The sequence below is a fragment of the Chlorocebus sabaeus genome, chromosome 14, assembly GCF_047675955.1.
Source record: "Chlorocebus sabaeus isolate Y175 chromosome 14, mChlSab1.0.hap1, whole genome shotgun sequence".
Taxonomy (NCBI): domain Eukaryota; kingdom Metazoa; phylum Chordata; class Mammalia; order Primates; family Cercopithecidae; genus Chlorocebus; species Chlorocebus sabaeus.
This window is the reverse complement of record NC_132917.1, coordinates 63,769,793-63,790,123: the sequence shown is the minus strand read 5'-3', so window position 1 is coordinate 63,790,123 and position 20,331 is coordinate 63,769,793. Positions and strand designations below refer to the sequence as shown.

At 36.2% G+C, this 20,331-nt stretch overlaps 1 protein-coding gene across 4 annotated transcripts in view; it reads left to right on the top strand.

Annotated features, from left to right (window-relative positions):
- Nucleotides 1-20,331, top strand: part of VPS54 (VPS54 subunit of GARP complex) — a 132,090-nt gene that overhangs the window by 65,652 nt on the left and 46,107 nt on the right. For all 4 annotated transcript variants that reach the window (XM_007970455.3, XM_007970454.3, XM_007970457.3 and 1 more), the window contains 5 exons: nt 18-144; nt 1,686-1,793; nt 4,518-4,573; nt 6,600-6,696; nt 15,555-15,895. In XM_007970455.3, coding sequence (XP_007968646.3) covers nt 18-144; nt 1,686-1,793; nt 4,518-4,573; nt 6,600-6,696; nt 15,555-15,895 — 729 coding nt within the window. The remainder of the gene's footprint in view (nt 1-17; nt 145-1,685; nt 1,794-4,517; nt 4,574-6,599; nt 6,697-15,554; nt 15,896-20,331) is intronic.

Below are 20,331 nucleotides of genomic sequence, written 5' to 3'. Positions count from 1 at the left end.
TTCCTCTTCCTTTTTAGGCATTTGGGATCACAGCTTTGTGAATTAGAAAAACTGATAGATAAAATGATGATTGCAGAATTTTCTACTTATTCTCACAGTGACTTAAATAGACCACTGGAAGATGACTGTCAAGTTTTAGAAGAGGTATGTGTTTTAACTGTGGAATGAAGTTGATGCCATTGCTTAACAGTCTTGGTTTAGAATACATTTTCCTCAGATTATAGGAAGCAAAATTATCTTAAATTTCAAGGGCTGTCAGACCTATGAAGTTCTTCACTAGCTATGTGACTTTAGCAAGCACCATAATTGTTTACTATCCTATGGAATTAGAGAATAATATAATTGTATAGCTTAATTAGAAATTAGAGTTAGAATGAGCTTATAGACCAAGTTAAAAATACAGATATAGGATGAATTATTTATATTCTGTGTGCATGCGTGTGAGTGCTGGAGCTTATCTTTTATAAAAAGTGATCATAGTTGGCTGCATTGGCTCATGTTATAATCCCAGCAGTTTGAGAGGCTGAGGTGGGAAGATTGCTTGAGCCCAGGAGTTTGAGACCAGCCTCGGCAACATAGGGAGACTCCATCTCTACAAAAAATAAAAAATTAGCTGGGTGTAGTGGTGCATGCACACCTGTGGTCCCAGCTACTTGGGTGGCTAAGGCGAGAGGATCACTTGAGTTCAGGAGTTTGAGGCTGTAGTGAGCCATGATCGTGACACAGCAAGACCCTGTCTCAAAAAAAACGAAACCAAAAAAGTGATTATTATCATATGGTAATTACCCATCACTCAGATTTACTGAGTACCTATTATGAACATGTTTTATATATATGTATATACAAATACATAATATCCAGGCTTCACTTAGCTGGTAACTTCTCAGTGTTAATCACTGACAACAACTAGTAAAGAATCCCAGAAACCCTGATAACCGCCTAAGTAAAGAAACTTTTGTGCATGTTAGCAGTTGACTTCCCACAGAGAGTCTAGGTCATTATTTGAGTCTTCTAGACCATGCATTAAAAAGCACAGGGGCGAGGCGCAGTGGCTCAGGCCTGTAATCCAAGACTTTAGGAGGCTGAAGCTAGAGGGTGGTTTGAGCCCAGGAATCTGAGACCAGCCTGGGCAACACAGTGAGTCTACAAAACAAATTTAAAAATTAGCCAGGTGTGATGGTACATGCCTGTAGTTCCAGCTACTCAGGAGGCTGAGATGGGAGGATCACTTGAGCCTGGGAGATCAAGGCTGCAGTGAGCTGTCATCACCCCACTACACTCCAGCCTTGGCAACAGAGTGGAACCCTGTCTCAAAACAAACAAACAAGCAAAACCCAAAACAAACCACAGGGCCCATGGAGTATTTATTGGTCATCAGGGTGTGAGAAGGATATTTTTTATTTGTTGAAACCAGAACAAAAAATACCCTTGTATTGTTTTACCCCAAAACCAGCTTCATTGGTTCACTGTGGTGGGGTAGGATTTATCTGTTTTAGAACGCTGACTCCAAAAATCTCATGATAAGATTGCTGTGGGAGGGGTTTTTCAGGCTGCTAGAAAATACTTTGTGTAGGATAGCAATCTGAGGATCAAACAGAACTCCTGATGCTGAATATTTCTACCTCTAAGTAAAATTATTTCCTATTTAAAATATCAGGTTACATACTTTTATTTTATTTTAATAGGAAAGACTGGTATCGCTCGTATTTGGACTTTTAAAACAAAGAAAACTTAATTTTTTAGAAATCTATGGTGAAAAAATGATAATTACAGCAAAGAATATCATTAAACAGGTAATTATGCATTTTTATTTGATATATTTTGGTCTGGAACCTTTGCGAAGTTTATTTTTATGTATCCTAGTAATAATATATGTAGTGTAATAGTAATATAGCTAATTTATCTAAAAACTGAAAATATAGAAAAATGAAAGTAAAACATAGTCCTACCAGCCAAAAGATTATTGCTATAGGAATATTTCTATGTGTAGACTGTTACTGATTTTCTTATGTTGTCATTATGTGTTTATGATTTTATACATATATTTGTTAGCATCATAAGCATTTTCTCATTATAAAAGCTTTCAGAAACATCATTTTTAATGATTATGTAAAGTCCCATTAACATTATGTTAAATCTACTGAACTTTTCTTCTGTATTGAATATTTAGGTTGTTTTTAATTTGATATGATAAATAGCACTGTGACAGATATCTGTGGTATAAAGTTACTTTGTTTGTTTTTCGTACTTAAGAATATTTGTTCTTAGACTGATTCCTAGAAGTAGAAGTATTGGTTAGAGAGTGAAAAGTATTTTTAAGTTATTTGATGTATAGAATTTAATTCCTATTTAAAAAGATTTACCAATTTATACCCCCACTAGCAGTAGACAAATGTTCATTTCCTTTTTATCCTAATCTCTAAGAAATTATAAACTAAAATCCATGTGTTTTTCAGTATTCCCTGATCTTTGTTTTGACTTTTTTTACTCAGATAAATCTTATCCACTGAACTTTGGTTTTTAAATATATAAAAAAGATAACATAATTTTAAATGTATTGATTAGGCTTAATTGATTATTATCATTAGGTTGAATGTACATATATGAGTTTTTAAAGTTTAAAATAAGTTTAAAAGTTAAGTAAAATAAGCAAAAAAATTATAATCATCCCCTCTTTCAAGTACTGATTAAAACACTGTAGTTTTAAATTGGTACAACCACTTTGAAAAATTGTTGGCAATATATAGTAATGCCAACTTTGCATACATGTTGGGACCCAGCATTTCTATTCCTAGGTATGTGCCCACCAGAAATATGTATATAAGTTCACCAAAACACAGCAGGAGAATGTTCATGGCAGTACTATTTGTAATTTTAAAAACTGGAAACAGCCCAAATTCCATCACCAGTAGAAAAGATAAATAGAATTTTGATATATTTATACAATGGAATACTATACATTAATAAGAATGAATAGATTACACAGAATAACAAATGAATATTACAGACATAATGTGGAGCCAAAGAAACCAAACACAGAAAGTATACATTATATGATTCCACTTACATAAAACTCAAATGCAGGCAAAATTATTCTATGGTTTAAAAATCAGGACAATAGTATATTTTGGGAGGAAGTAGTAACTGATAGGGAATAGGGGAGGAGCTCTGGGTATTAGCAAGGTTGTTTCATGAGCTGAGTTCTGATTACACAAATGTACTTCATTTGTACAAAAGTATTGAGCTGTAAACATAATTTGTACAATTTTCTGTATATATATTTTAAGCAATTTCTAAAAACTGTTATGTTTCAATTCCCAGACCTCAAATCTAAGCATTTATTTTTTAATTTTAAACTGTTGCATATATCACAAGGAAATGTAACTTTCAATATGAATTTCTTTTGGGATTTTAATATGGGGTTTACACTTTGTTCCTAAATATTATAGTTCTGCTTTTCTGGTGTATGATTTTGAACAGTTTTGAATAGTAGGTGATATTATTACAATTCAAACATACTCTGAAATGATTATTTAATTGGCTAATTGTAATCAGCTTTTCAAACACTGTGAGAGATACGTAAGATATAAAAATCTAGTAAAGTAATTATTGTAGTAAGTAAAAGCCTTTTAAATTTTTTAAAATCTTAATTTCAGGGGTACATGTGCAAGTCTGTTAAGTAAACGTGTGACATGAGTTTTTGGTATAGATTATATCATCACCCAGGTATTAAGCCTAGTACCCATTAGTTATTTTTCTGATCCTTTCCCTTCTCCCACCCTCCACCCTCCAATAGTCTCCACTGTGTGTTGTTCCCCTTTGTGTGTCTGTGTGTTCTCATCATTTAGCTCCCACTTATAAGTGAGAACATGCAGTATTTAGTTTTCAGTTTCTGCATTAGTTTCTAAGGATAATGACCTCCAACCGCATCCATGTCCCTGCAAAGGACATGATCTCATTCTTTTTTATGGCTGCATAGTATTCCATGGTGTACATGTACCATATTTTCTTTATCCAATGTATCATCGATGGGCATTTAGGTTGATTCCATGTATTTGCTATTGTGAATAGTGCTACAGTGAGCATACGTGTGCATGTGTCTTTATTAATAAAACAATTTATATTCCTCTGGGTATGTAACCAGTAATAGGATTGCTGGATTGAATGGTATTTCTGTCTTCAGGTCTTTGAGGAATGGCTACACTGTCTTCCACAATGGTTGAACTAATTTTCACTCCCATCAACAGTGTATAAGTGTTCCCTTTTCTCTACAACGTTGCCAACACCTGTTATTTTTGACTTTTTAGTAATAGCCATTCTTACTTGTGTGAGATGGTATCTCATTGTGGTTTTGATTTGCATTTCTATAATGACCAGTTATGTTGGCCACATGTATGTCCTCTTTTGAAAAGTGTTCATGTAGTAAGGGCCTTTTTAATATACAAATGGAACATGGAATACTTAGGATTTGAAAGACAATTAATCAAATTGTTTTTGTTTTTTCTTAAATTTTGCAGTGTGTGATTAATAAAGTTTCACAAACAGAAGAAATAGACACAGATGTTGTTGTGAAGTAAGTATAAATATATAGGTTGGTGGTTATCAGTCAGAAAAGATGATACATGCAAATTAGAATAATTTGAAGTAGATTTCGTAAAGGAATTATTTACTAAGGTGTGAGCAGAGTGTAGGAAAATCACAAGTGACAGTGCAGAACAAAGACAGTGGTTAACAGAATTGAGGAGAAGGTAGTTGAAAAAAAGCTGTAACCTTGAGTAGAGGGAAGCAGTCACCCTGAGGCAACCCTTGAGAGACACAGGAAAAGTAGGTACCTTTACTAGAAAGCTAGAGGAGTAGATACCTTTACTTCTTCCAGTCTTCGTAAGGGCTCCTCATGGGCCAAGCCCACAGATTAGCTTCCCAGAGCAGAGAGCAGGATGGGGAGGGGCAGAACATAGATATGGAGAGGTGAAATTGAAGATAATTCATTACAGGTGCATAGCAAGTATTATGTTTAAATTTGTAGCTATGTAATTAAAATTCAACTTTTAATTGGCTTTGAGAAGTTTGAGTTTATGATTTTGAATTGCCCATATTTGTGTTTTTTTGTTTGTTTGTTTTCACCCTAGAAATTCCTATTCTTGGCCAGGCACATTGACTCACACCTGTAATCCCAGCAGTTTGGGAGGCCGAGGTGGGAGAATTGCTTGAGCCCAAGAGTTCGAGACCACCCTGGGCAATAAAGTGAGACCCCCATCTCTACCAAAAATAAACATTAAAAAAATAAGTTGGGCGTGGTGGCACATGCCTGTAGTCTTAGCTACTCAGGAGGCCAAGGTAGGAGATAGACTGAGTCTGGGAGGTCCAGGCTTCAGTGACCTGTGACTGTGCCACTGCATTCTAGCCTGGGCAACGAAGTAAGATCCTGTCTCAAAAAAAAAGAAAAGAAAAGAAAAAAGAAAAATTCCTATTCTATTATTTTAAGAATAGTGATAATATTTTATGACTGAATTTCTTGTTCATATGGATATTTAAATGTTTTTAACTGGCTTAGATATGAATAGCGATATGTACAACTGTGAAACTTTCCTGGGCCAAACTCACAGAATGGAGTATTAATTTCCACACTATTACCTAGGGAAAACTCAATTTCAGAATTAGTTGAAGCAACTATAATAATGAGAGAATTGTTAGTGGTTGGAAAACATTAAGTCATTGGGACACTGTTAGAAGCTCCATGGATGTGGAGAGTCAGTTTTTCTTCTTCCCTAGGGAATTTTATCCATATAAGTAGAGAACTTCCTGTATATCAAGTGTTGTAGTATCTTTTTAGAATAAACTCTTAGCTGAAGCTGCATTTATTAAAAATTTAGAGTAATAAGTCATTTTGGTATTATAAAATATCTTTAGGGAATGAATTATATTTTGTATTACTTTTTTTCACCTTGAAGTTAATGATTTGTGTCAACTATCAAAATAATATTAGCTGCTGCTTACATGGTACTTTTAAAAATGTGTCATACATTGTTCTAAGTATTTTTTATTAACTCATATAATATTTACAACAACCACATAAGGTCGGTTCTATCAGTTTCCTCATGTTAGATGAGAAAATTAGAGCATGGGGGGGGTTAAGTCACTTGCCAGAGCCACATAGCTAGCAATTCCTTTAAGCTGCTGCTATTTTAAACCAAGGCATTGTGTTGTGGCTCCAGTGCTCTTAACTACCATGCCGTATTACCTCTCATATGATATTTTTAAAGTTGTAGTTAGAAAATCAGATTATGAAATTTTGGTCAGAGATGTGTTTCCATTTTTATTCCAGAGTATATCTTCACACTTACTTCTCTATGGTTTATTCATTCAGTGGTCGTAAAGCTTGTTCATATGAAATTGATATATGATATACTTAACTTACCAGTCTTAAAAATATTTAAATAAGCCATAACTCTTTGGTAATATACCTCTTCAACATTTTAGGTATCTAGATAAAATTGCGTTTTATCACTAGATAGTATTTAGTCTCATTTCTTCCAGTTTGTAGATGCTATATTGGCCCAGAGACAATCATTATTTTTGTTTGAATTATTTTTTTCTAGGCTTGCAGATCAGATGAGAATGTTGAATTTTCCCCAGTGGTTTGATCTGCTCAAGGATATTTTCTCTAAGTTTACAATTTTCCTACAGAGAGTTAAGGTAAGCTTATATATTAGTTTGTCCAGAATATCCCTAAAATTAAGTCAGCTTTCTGGATACATAATATGTAAATAAAGAATCAAACTAGAAGAAAACAGTTTCTTTGTTTTTGTAATTTTTCTAAAGAGGCTTGGTTTTAAATAAAAATTTAGGTATCTCAGAGTTTGACAATTTTAAGAATTTAATAAGTTATAATTTTATAACTTGAAATATTATGCTTACTTGACATTAAATATTATACAGTAATATTTCCTCTGGTGATTTTTTGTTCTCCTAGGTTATCTAGAGGTACAATATTGTTAAACACCCCAAAATCACCCCAAACTACCAACTTTTCTGTAAAGTCAATGTTGATATAATGGTATTTTAAAATATATTGTTTATATTCAAATTACCTTGCTAATTTACTTTATTTGAGATGGAGTCTTGCTGTTACCCAGGCTGGAGTGCAGTGGCACAATCTTGGCTCACCGCAACTTCTGCCTCCCGGGTTCAAGTGATTCTCCTGCCTCAGCTTCCCGAGTGGCTAGGATTACAGGCATGTGCCACCACGCCTGGCTAATTTTTGTATTTTTAGTAGAGATGGGATTTCACCATGTTGGCCAGGCTGGTCTTGAACTCCTGACCTCAAGTGATCTGCCTACCTCTGCCTCCCAAAGTGCTGAGATTATAGGTGTGAGCCACTGCGCCTGGCTGCTAATATTTATTTAGATTTTTATTTCACTTTTTGGGCACGAATCCAATCAAGCATCATGTGTTACATTTAATTATTTTGTCTCTTTAGTCAAGCCACTTAATTTTAAACCACTTAGTATAACAAAAAGAACAGGTCACATATCATTTTACAGAAGATGTCAGACTCATGTGTTAGTTTGAATCACCAATAGGTCATAGCTGTGTTTTAAGAAGAATACAGGCTGGGCACAGTGGATTACACCTGTAATCCTATCACTTTGGGAGGCCAAGGCAAGAGGATCACTTGAGCTCAGGAGTTTGAGACCAGCTTGTGCAACATAATGAGACCTCATCTCTACAAAATATTTTTTTAAATTAGCCAAGCATAGTGATGCACACCTGTAGTGCCAGCTACTTGGGTGGCTGAGGTGGGATGATCACCTAACCCCAGCGGGTCAAGGCTGCAGTGAGGCATGATTGTGCCACTGCACTCCAGCCTGGCCAACAGAGCAAGACTCTGTCTCAAAAAATGAAAAAAATTAAAAAAGAATAGAATCATTAGGAATTACCATGTGTAACAGTTAGAAGGGGCCATTTGTGAAATTAGATAGTCTTTGAGTTATCAAGTGTTAGCATTGTGTTTTATGTACTAGTTAACATCCCCAGCATCTCCTGAGTACCATGTTAAATAGTGCAGGGGACTTTGCTACTTGTGTATGACATGAATTTTCCTTTATTCACATTGGAGCAATGCTAAGTCACATGTGTAAGCTCTCCAATCAGGTTCACAAAAGTTTTATAGAATGGGATTCACTGTGCTTTATTTAGACTGCTTCTAAAATGTTGATCCTACCTATTGATAGTGATAGACACAAACTTGTATCTATAGGGGTTCAATAACTAAACCATGTTTTCACTTCTTATATTCTGACCATGACCTCATCATCACACACTTCAATTATTGCATGTCTAGATATATAGAACTCTTACATTGCATAATGTAGAATTGGCCAACTTTTTGCCAGTAATTTTTTTAAAGTACAGTAAGTCCTCAATGTTATGAATAGGTCTTGGAAACTGTGACTTTAAGTGAAACAACTTATACCAAAGCTATTTTTTTTTTTCACTCATCATTATAGTGAAACATTTCCCTCAATATTTTTTTCAATAACATTGAAGGAAACAGTGTTATTCAAAAACCTGCTGTATGTTGTTTCACTTAAAGTTACAGTCTCCCAGAACCTATCATCCATATTAAGTGATGATTTACTGTAGTTATGCCACTTTAAGGCTCTATGTCAGTTAAACTAAGTAGAGTTATTATTTTATGTGTGTACAGTATGGAAACTGATTTATTATAATTTTATTGTAATTGCTCATTTTCACATTTGGACCACTTAAACTAGTACTTATGTACAACATCTTTGCAGATGACATGAAATACGGTACTTTTTTCTGTGAAAAAAGTTTGTGATTCTATCAAGTACTATTTCACTGAAAAATAATGTTAATTACAAGCTGTTCATTTTTATTGAAGAATTTAAAAATAACTACAAATTGGAAAGAACCCAGATGTCTAACGATAGAGAAATGGTAAAATAAATGATGCTTTACACATTCTTTACCATGGAATATTATATACAGCCAAGGATTTTTAATGGTAGGAGAAAATACATACATTATGATATTCAGTTAAAAATGCAAGATATAGGGCCAGGTGCCGTGGCTCACACCTGTAATTCCAGCACTTTGGGAGGCTGAGGCAGACAGATCACGAGGTCAAGAGATCAAGACCATCCTGGCCAATATGGTGAAACCCCATCTCTACTAAAAATACAAAAATTAGCTGGGCGTGGTGGTACATGTTTGTCCCAGCTACTCGGGAGGCTAAGACAAGAGAATTGCTTGAACCTGGGAGGTGGAGGTTGCAGTGAGCCAAGATCGTGCCACTGTACTCCAGCCTGGCGACAGAGCAAGACTCCGTCTTAAAAAAAAAAAAAAAATGCAAGATATAGATGTACTTATATAGTGTGATCTCAGCTATGTCAAAAAAAATTTTTTTAACTTTTTTATCTTCCTAGAACAAGGAGAAACCTTGTTTTTTTTGGTGGTTTTCTTTAGCTGGTCAGATTAGATGTCATTTAAAAATTTTATTCTTTGCTATTTTCCGTGAATTTTCTACAAAGAGAAGCATTACTTTTATAATCAGAAAAAGTTGTTTTGTTTTTTAATAGTACTACATTACAGGAATAGACTATTTGAATTTCTTGTTTGATTAACCAGGGTTAATAATTTACTTTCCTACATTTTGCATTTATTTCTCAAAGACAAAGGATATCCTATCCTATATGTCACTTTAGTATTATATATATATATATTTTTTGAGATGGAGTTTCGCTCTGTCGCCAGGCTGGAGTGCAGTGGCACGATCTCTGCTCATTTCAATCTCGCCTTCCAGATTCAAGTGATTATCTTGCCTCAGCCTCTTGAGTAGCTGGGATTACAGGTGCATGCCACCATGTCCAGCTAATTTTTGTGTTTTTAGTACAGATGGGGTTTCACCATGTTGGCCAGGATGATCTCAATCTCCTGACCCTCGAGATTCACCTGCCTTGGCCTCCCAAAGTGCAGGGATTATACTTTTTATTTAGTATTATACTTTTTATTTAGATTATACTTTTTAAAAGAAATTGAAGTGTAAATTTTCAGCCAGAATATTTCAATAGTATTTTTATTTTGAATGGATAAATAATAAACTATTGGGATGTATAAATTTCATATTTGAGTAATTGTTAACAACTTGAGGATCTGTTGCTGTTATTTGTATTTTTTTAGTGTGTATTTTTTCTTTCTTTTTGGTCATGGTAAAAATAAACATACAAAACTTATCATCTTAACTGTTTTTAAGTGCACAATTCAGTGGCATTAAGTTCATTTGCACTATTGTGCTACCGTTACAAACATCCATCCACAGAACTCTTTTTTTTTTTTTTTTTTGAGATGGAGTCTCGCTCTGTCTCCCGGGCTGGAGTGCGGTGGCCGGATCTCAGCTCACTGCAAGCTCCGCCTCCCGGGTTTACGCCATTTTCCTGCCTCAGCCTCCCAAGTAGCTGGGACTACAGGCGCCTGCCACCTCGCCCGGCTAGTTTTTTGTATTTTTAGTAGAGACGGGGTTTCACCATGTTAGCCAGGATGGTCTCGATTTCCTGACCTTGGGATCCACCCGTCTCGGCCTCCCAAAGTTCTGGGATTACAGGCTTGAGCCACCGTGCCCGACCCACAGAACTCTATCTTGCAAAGCTGAAACTCTGTACCTATTACATAATAACTCTGGGCCTGGCAATGGTGACTCACGCCTGTAATCCCAGCACTTTGGGAGGCTGAGGTAGGTGGATCACCTACCATGTTAGACCAACCTGGCCAACGTGGTGAAACCCCGTCTCTACTAATAATACAAAAATCAGCTGGGCGTGGTGGCTCATGCCTGTAATCCCAGCTATTCGGGAGGCTGAGGCAGGAGACTCACTTGAACCCAGGAGGTGGAGGTTGCAGTGAGCCAAAGATCGTGCCATTGCACTCCACCTTGGGTGACAAGAGCAAAACTTTATCTCAAAGTAGTAATAATAACAACAGCAACAACAACAACAACTCTGGCCAAGGTGGAGCTGAAAGTCCTAACCCTCTAATCCTGCCTTAGTCTTTTAGGTGACCAGCCTTCCTCCTGTGGCTATGTAGGGGCCCTCGGCTGTTTGTCATCTCTTTAGCATATGAAGGTGTTTTTACCACTCTGGAGATTCCAAGGGTTTTAGGAACTGTATGCCAGGGAATGGGGACAGAGACCAAATATAGGCCTGACATAGTAGCTCATGCCTGTAATCCCAACACCTTGAGAGGCTGAGGCAGGGGGATCGCTTGAGACCAGCAGTTTGAGGCCAGCCTGGGCAACCTAGGAAGATCCTGTCTGCACACACACACAGCCATGAACACACACACACAAGTCCTGGGCAAACCTAGCAAGATCCTGTCTAGACACACACACACACACACACCACACCACACACACAGACACACAGACACACACATGCACTTTTCCACTTTCTCCCATCCCCTGGCAACCACCATTCTACTTTCTATCTCTATGAGTTTGACTCATAGAGCACTCATACTTTGTACTGATTATTAGGTATTTCATGTAAGTGGAATCATACAATATTTATCCTTTTGTGATTGGCTTATTTAACGTAGCTTAATGTCCTCAAGGTGCCATCTGTGTTGTAGCATGTTAGATTTTCCTTCCTTTTTAAGGCTGAGTAATATGAATAATATTCCATTCTATGTGTATACACTACATTTTGCTTATCCATTCATTTGTCAGTGGACATTTGTGTTGCCTTCACCTTTTGGCTGTTGAGAATAATACTGTCATGAACATGCATTTACCACTCTGGAGATTCCAAGGGTTTTAGGAACCTATGCATATACCTCTGTATATTTGCATGCATATGCAAATACCTCTCTGAGGCCCCATTTTAGTTCTTATTTTTGTCAACCCCAGAATTGGAACTTCTGGATCATATGATAATTCTATTTGTAATTTTTTGAGGAACTTTTGCACTACTCTCCATAGCAGCTGAACCATTTTACATTTCTACCAATAGTGCACAAGGTTTTCAATTTTTCTACATCCTTACCAAAATGTATTTTCTGGATTTTGTGAGACTAGCCATCCTAATGGGTATGAGGTGGTATTTCCCTGTAGGTTTAATTTACATTTTTCTAATGATGAGTGATGTTGAGCATCTTTTTTATGTGCTTATTGGACATTTTTATGTCTTTTTTTGGAAAAATGTTTTATTTGCCTATTATTTAATGGGGTGGTTTGGTTTTTTTGTTGTTGAGTTGTAGAGGTTCTTTACATATTCTGGATATTAACCTTTTATCAGATATGTGATTTGCAAATATTTTCTCCCATTCCATAGGTTGCCTTTTTACTCTGTTAATGGTGTCTTTTGATGCATAGAAGTTTTTCTATTTTGATGTAGTCCAATTTGTCTATTTTTTTGTTGTCACCTGTGTTTTTCATTTCATATCCAGGAAATCAATGCCAAATCCAATGTCATGAAGCTTTTTCCCTGTATTTTCTTCTAAGAGTTTTATATTTTTAGAGCTTATATTTAGGCCTTTAATTGATTTTAGTTAGTTTTTATATGTGGTATAAGGTAGAGGTCTACTTTCATTCTTTAGCATGTGGATATTCAGTTTTCCCAGTACCATTTGTTGAAAAGACTGACCTTTCTGCATTGAGTGGTCTTGCCACCCTTGTCAAAAAACATTTTACTATATATGTGAGAGTTCATTTTTGGACTCTCTGTGTTCTATATGTCACTCTTTATGCCAGTACCATACTGTTATGATTACCATAGTCTTGTAAGGTTTGAAATCAGGATTATAAGACCTCCATACTTCATTCTTCACTATTGTATTTTGACTTTTTATTAAATTCTTGTTTATTGTTTGCACCTTATAGATTAGGCTAATTTTTATAGGTAAGAAAGATAACAGGCTTTAAATGAAGCTTACCACCTTTTCAAGGAATTCTTAACTTGTAAATTTCATTTTGTTGTGTGGATAAATAATCCTAGTCTGTCATTTCAGAATGACAATATCAGTTGTCATTATGGTTATCAATATGACTATCAGATATTTCATTAACTCCATTCTCAAGGTTGGAAAATTATATTTGGCTTAGCTGTCCTGGTGTTTTTGAAACATGAACTTGTCTACAGACTATGTAATAGTTCAGAAAGTAAACGATGTATCTACTGTTGAACCTATTATATATTTTAAAATCTTATTTTTTGGACACCAGTCTTCTGGCATTCTTAAGAATGGCTTTAGACTTGGAAAAAATAATTAGCAAGTCTTTAGAAGTGTAGATATGGTGAAAACAGCAAAGAAGAATCCCTAAGAGAATACCTGATATAGTTTATGTGGAAATTTTTAATAACTGTATATAAACCAAGATGTTATTAAAAGGAATTAAGTATTCAAATCAAACTAGTTTAAGCAATACAAGAAATGTATTGGCTCTGGGAATTTAAAAAAGTCCAAGACTAGGAAGGGCTTCATGCATGGTTTTTGTCTTGGTTCTCCAGCTTAGTTTGTCTGTTTCCAATTCAGCTTTGCCTTTCTCTTTCCTCTTGACTTCATCAGTTCTGGGTCTGCCACATTTGCCACAATTCTATACCACCTAGAAGTTTTCTATTTTTTACTTAGAGTTTTTCTTCTTCAGTCACCAAATGAAATTCCTTTATTGATTAAGCCAAATTTAGAATTTTTCACCTGGAGTTTTTCTTCTTCAGTCATCAAATGAAAGTCCTTGGCTTTAATTGATTGAACCAGTTTAGGTCACATGTCCAGTCACTGTAATCAGGAAAATGCTGTGCACTGATTATTAGTTTAAATCTGGATTTTCTTCTCATCTCTAAGCTAATCATGAGGCAAGGAGGTTGGGAGTACACTGAGTGGGCTATTTAGAACTGATACTTGAAGCTGGAAGGTGGGCTTATTTCTACCCAAATTACATGGCTGTTGTACCATGGGAAAAGTGATGTAGAATAGATGTTGGATATGTCTATCATGTCTTTTTATTTTAAAAAGTTAGAAAATTAGCAAGACAGAAGAGGTAAGGAAAAAGAGGCAAAACAAGATGGGGGAACTAAGTATATCAAAGATTGGACAGCAGTGAGGATTAAAGCAGCAGTAGTGGAGCAGCTAGTTTGTGACAATACAGAAGTAGTTGGTGAGCAATGAAGAGAGAAAAAAAAATGCAGTATCCATAGTAGACACTTTGGTCCTAAAGCTCTTGAAGGCTCTATTTTCAGTATAGTGTATGGGCTATTGGCTTGTTTAAAATGCTTTCAGTTCCAAATAACAGGAAACACAACTCAGAGTGTCTCAAACAGTTAAGGGGATTTATTAACTCATATAACTAAAAAAATACACAGAGGTAGGTCAGCCTTTAGGTGCTTCATAGAGAGGTTGTTGATGTCATCAAGCGTTGGCTTTATTTCTTTGCAATTCTCTCTTCTATGTACCTTCCTAATCATTAAGCTCAGATTGTGGTGGTTCCATGTACTAACTGAACTAGCTTAGATCCTTTTCTTGATTTTGGAGACCCGAAGTTGGAGTGTGCTTCACTAGAACTGTGGAGATTCCAAAAAAAGTAAGAGTTTTGAGAAAGGGAGAAACAAATTTTAAGACTGCAACTGTGAATGTTAAAATAGGCAAGCAGTCCTTTATTTCCTAATTGTCCATGAAGACATTAGTTTACATAAATTTACTCTTCATTTGCCTAGCTTTCAGTATTTACTGAGCACCTCCTATTTGCCAGGCACTATTCTAGGTATTAGGATTATAGTGTCATGGAATGGAGCTAACATTCTAGTAGAAGGAGACCTAGAATAAACAAAGATAATTGTAGATAATGATTTTTTTTTTTTTTTAAACAAAAACTGGATAATGGGATAGAGTTGCTGGGTGGAGAGTCAGGGAAGGCCTCTTTGAGGAAGTGACCACTGGTGCCAGAACCTCAGTGATGAGACGGAAATATGTGCAAAGATCAAAGTGAAAAGCATTCCGGATAGCGGAAACCGCAGAGGCACTGAGGTGGGAACAATCCTGGAATGAAGGAACAGTAGAAAGAGAACTAGAATGTCTGGAGAGTAGTGAGTAAGTGAGAGAAGATATGAGAAAAGGAGAGAGAGAGGTGGGGGCTAGGCATGGTAAGTAACACAGATTCCTTTTCTTTTAGGCAGGCATATCAATGTATATGATTCTCTGATGGGCAATTTATGTTTAGTGTAACCTTTTTAAGAGGTCATAGTGTAACCTTTTTAAGAGGTCAGAGAAAGATGCAACATATTTTAGGGAGATTTCCATTTTAAAAATTAGTTAAAATATAGGAACTTTATTTCTAAGCTTTAGTGAACCCATTTCTCCTGGGCAGTTCTTTTTCACATCACTTTTCCAATGTAATAAAAGATGGTAGAAATTCTGATATACATGACTTTGACTCATTTATGATTACAGATGTCCAAAATTACATGCACAGAATTCTCTTTTGGGAACTTCGGGTAAGAGATATTTTATGTCCCTTAAAAGTGTGTCCTATTTTCTTGTAGGCAACATTAAATATCATTCACAGTGTTGTTCTCTCAGTTCTTGACAAAAACCAAAGGACTAGAGAATTGGAAGAGATTTCACAACAGAAGAATGCTGCAAAAGATAATTCACTGGACACAGAGGTGGCTTATTTAATCCATGAAGGCATGTTTATAAGTGATGCATTCGGTGAGGGTGAGCTAACACCTATAGCAGTTGACACTACCTCTCAAAGAAATGCATCTCCAAATAGTGAGCCCTGCAGCAGTGATTCTGTATCCGAGCCAGAATGTACTACTGATTCTTCATCCAGCAAAGAGCACACATCATCATCTGCTATTCCAGGAGGTGTGGATATTATGTGAGTATAGTGGCTACTGCCAAATTGACAAGATTTTGAGTCATCTTATTAATGACTTCAGTAAGACTGATTATTCAGTTTATTGAAAAAAACGTAAATTTTAGAATTTAACAAAAATTAATTTTGTGAAACATATCTCTATAAAAAATGTATGAGAAGTAAGGAGGTGAGCATTAGAAGTAACTGAAAATTATAGAGTTTTAAGACTGGAAAAGAACTTTAAAGACCATTTTATTAAATGCCCTCATTTCAGTGATAAGGTAATTGATGCCCAGAGAAGCTTAGATGACTTACTTAAAGTGACTAGTGCGAGAACATATACTGGAACCCAGGTCAGTTTTTGCTTTGGTCATTTTTCTGTGTCGCCTTTGTAATTTATATGTTGTGAAGATCTGTTTGATTTATAACTTTTGGTTTTTCAAAGACATGAATTTCCAAATGGATCACATCTTTTCTTAAACCTTATTTATTATTATTATCATTATTATTATTATTATTATTATTATTATTTTGAGATGGAGTCTAGCTCTAGCTCTGTCACCCAGACTGGAGTACAGTGGCGCAGTCTCGGCTCACTGTAAGCTCCGCCTCCCGGCTTCACGCCATTCTCCTGCCTCAGCCTCCCGAGTAGCTGGGACTACAGGCGCCTGCCAGCATGCCCGGCTAATTGTTTGTATTTTTAGTAGAGACAGGGTTTCACCGTGTTAGCCAGGATTCTTAAACCTTATTTTTAAAAACTTCTTATTTTGAAACCCTGTCTCTACTAAAAATACAAAAAACAAAAACAAAAACTTATTTTGAAATAATTTCACATTTACAGAAAAGTTACCAGAGTAGAATAAAAAACTCTCATATAACCTTCATCCAGATTCCCCAGGTGTTAATAGTTTACCACATTGCCCTCTGCCTCCCTCCCTCTCTTTTTCTCTTTCTGTCTCATCTTTATTTCTTATGGTAATATTTTTTCTGAATCCTTTGACAGTAGGTGATAGACATGATGCACTATTATCCCTGGGCACCTGGTGTATATTTCCTAAACACAAGAACACTCCTATATAACCTTAGTATACTGATTAAATACAATAAAACATTGATACAATAAATTATTAATATTACCATCGAATCCACAGATCCCATTTAAACAAAGTTTACCAATTGACCCACTAATCTCTGCTATCAAAAAAATAGAACCAATAAAATATTTCTGGTCCAAGAATATAGTTTGGATTTAGTTATTGTTCAGAATAACAACAGTTGTATTATCTTTATATAAATCAACTCAGTACTTTATTTTTTGTTGTTTTTTTTTATTATTATTATACTTTAAGTTCTGGGATACATGTGCAGAACGTGCAGTTTTGTTACATAAGTAGACAGGTGCCATGGTGGTTTGCTGCACCCATCAACCTGTCACCTACATTAGGTACTTCTCCTAATGTTATCCCTCCCCTAGTCCCCCACCCCCTACAGGCCCCGGTGTGTGATGTTCCCCTCCCTGTGTCAATGTGTTCTTATTGTTCAACTCCCACTTATGAGTGAGAACATGCAGTGTTTGGTTTTCTGATCCTGTGATAGTTTGCTGAGAATTATGGTTTCCAGTTTCATCCATGTCCCTGCAAAGGACATGAACTCATCCTTTTTTATGGCTGCGTGGTATTCCATGGTATATATGTGCCACGTTTTCTTAATCCAGTCTATCATTGATGGACATTTGGGTTAGTTCCAAGTCTTTGCTATTTTGAATAGTGCCGCAATGAATGTACGTGTGCATCTGTCTTCATTGCAGAATCATTTATAATCCTTTGGGTATATGCCCAGTAATGGGATTGCTGGGTCAAATGGTATTGCTCGTTCTAGATCCTTGAGGAATTGCCACACTGTCTTCCACAATGGTTGAACTAAGTAACACTCCCACCAACAGTGTAAAAGCGTTCCTATTGCTCTACATCCTCTCCAGCATCTGTTGTTTCCTGATTTTATAATGATTGCCATTCTAACTGGAGTGAGATGGTATCTCACTGACATTTTGATTTGCATTTCTCTAATGACCAGTGATGATGAGCATTTTTTTATATGTCTGTTGGCTGCATAAATGTCTTCTTTTGGGAAATGTCTGTTCATATCCTTTGCCCACTTTTTAATGGAGTTGTTTGTTTTTTTCTTGTAAATTTGTGTAAGTTCTTTGTAGATTCTGGTATTAGCCCTTTGTCAGATGGGTAGATTGCAAAAATTTTCTCCCATTCTGTAGGTTGCCTGTTCACTCTGATGATAGTTTCTTTTGCTGTGCAGGAGCTCTTTAGTTTAATTAGATCCCGTTTGTCAATTTTGGCTTTTTTTTGCCATTGCTTTTGGTGTTTTAGACATGAAGTCTTTGTCAATGCCTATGTCCTGAATGGTACTGCCCATGTTTTCTTCTAAGAGTTTTATGGTCCTAGGTCTTACGTTTAAGTCTTTGATCTATCTTGAGTTAATTTTTGTATACAGTGTAAGGAAGGGGTCCAGTTTCAGTTTTCTGCATATGGCTAGCCAGTTTTCCCAACATCATTTATCAAATAGGGAATCTTTTCTCCATTGCTTGTATGTGTCAGGTTTGTCAAAGATCAGATGGTTGTAGATGTGTGGTATTATTTCTGAGGCCTCTGTTCTGTTCCATTGGTCTATATATGTTTTGGTACCAGTATCATGCTGTTTTTTTTTTTAAATTTTTTGCAAATTTTTTTTTTTTTATTATACTTTATGTTCTAGGGTACATGTGCACAAGGTGCAGATTTGTTACATATGTATACATGTGCCATGTTGGTGTGCTGCACCCATTAACTCATCATTTACATTAGGTATATCTCCTAATGCTGTCCCTACCCCCTACCCCCTACCCCCACCCCACAGCAGGCCCCAGTGTGTGATGTTCCCCTTCCTGTGTCCAAGTGTTCTCATTGTTCAGTTCCCATCTATGAGTGAGAACATGCAGTGTTTAGTTTTCTGTTCTTGCAATAGTTTGCTGAGATGGTTTCCAGCTGCATCCATGTCCCTACAAAGGACACGAACTCATCCCTTTTTATGGCTGCATAGTATTTCATGGTGTATATGTGCCACATTTTCTTAATCCAGTCTGTCATTGATGGACATTTGGGTTGGTTCCCAGTCTTTGCTATTGTGAATAGTGCCGCAATAAACATATGTATGCATGTGTCTTTATAGCAGCATGATTTATAATCCTTTGGGTATATACCCAGTAAAGGGATGGCTGGGTCAAATGGTATTTCTAGTTCTGGATCCTTGAGGAATCGCCACACTGTCTTCCACAATGGTTGAACTAGTTTACATTCCCACCAACAGTGTAAAAGTGTTCCTATTGCTCCACATCCTCTCCAGCACCTGTTGTTTCCTGACTTTTTAATGATCGCCATTTTAACTGGTGTGAGATGGTATCTCATTGTGGTTTTGATTTGCATTTCTCTGATGGCCAGTGATGATGAGCATTTTTTCATGAGTCTGTTGGCTGCATAAATGTCTTCTTTTGAGAAGTGTCTGTTCATATCCTTTGCCCACTTTTTGATGGGGTTGTTTTTTTTTGTAAATTTGTTTGAGTTCTTTGTAGGTTCAGGATATTAGCCCTTTGTCAGATGGGTACATTGCAAAAATCTTCTCCCATTCTGTAGGTTGCCTGTTCACTCTGATGGTAGTTTCTTTCACTGTGCAGAAGCTCTTTAGTTTAATTAGATCCCATTTGTCAATTTTGGCTTTTGTTGCTGTTGCTTTTGGTGTTTTAGTCATGAAGTCCTTGCCCATGCCTATGTCCTGAATGGTATTGCCTAGGTTTTCTTCTAGGATTTTTATAGTTTTAGGTCTAACATTTAAATCTCTATTCCATCTTGAATTAATTTTTATATAAGGTGTAAGGGAGGGATCCAGTTTCAGCTTTCTACTTATGGCTAGTCAGTTTTCCCGGCACCATTTATTAAATAGGGAGTCCTTTCCCCATTTCTAGTTTTTGTCAGGTGTGTCAAAGATCATATGGTTGTAGATGTGTGGTATTATTTCTGAGGGCTCTGTTCTGTTCTATTGGTCAGTATCTGTGTTTTGGTACCAGTACCATGCTGTTTTGGTTACTGTAGCCTTGTAGTGTAGTTTGAAGTCAGGTAGCATGATGCCTCCAGCTTTGTTCTTTTGGCTTAGGATTGTCTTGACAATGCAGGCTCTTTTTTGGTTCCATATGAACTTTAAAGCAGTTTTTTCCAATTCTGTGAAGAAACTCATTGGTAGCTTAATGGGGATGGCATTGAATCTATAGATTACCTTGGGCAGTATGGCCATTTTCACGATATTGATTTTTCCTATCTGTGAGCATGGAATGTTCTTCCATTTGTTTGTGTCCTCTTCTATTTCATGGAGCAGTGGTTTGTAGTTCTGCTTGAAGAAGTCCTTTACATCCCTTG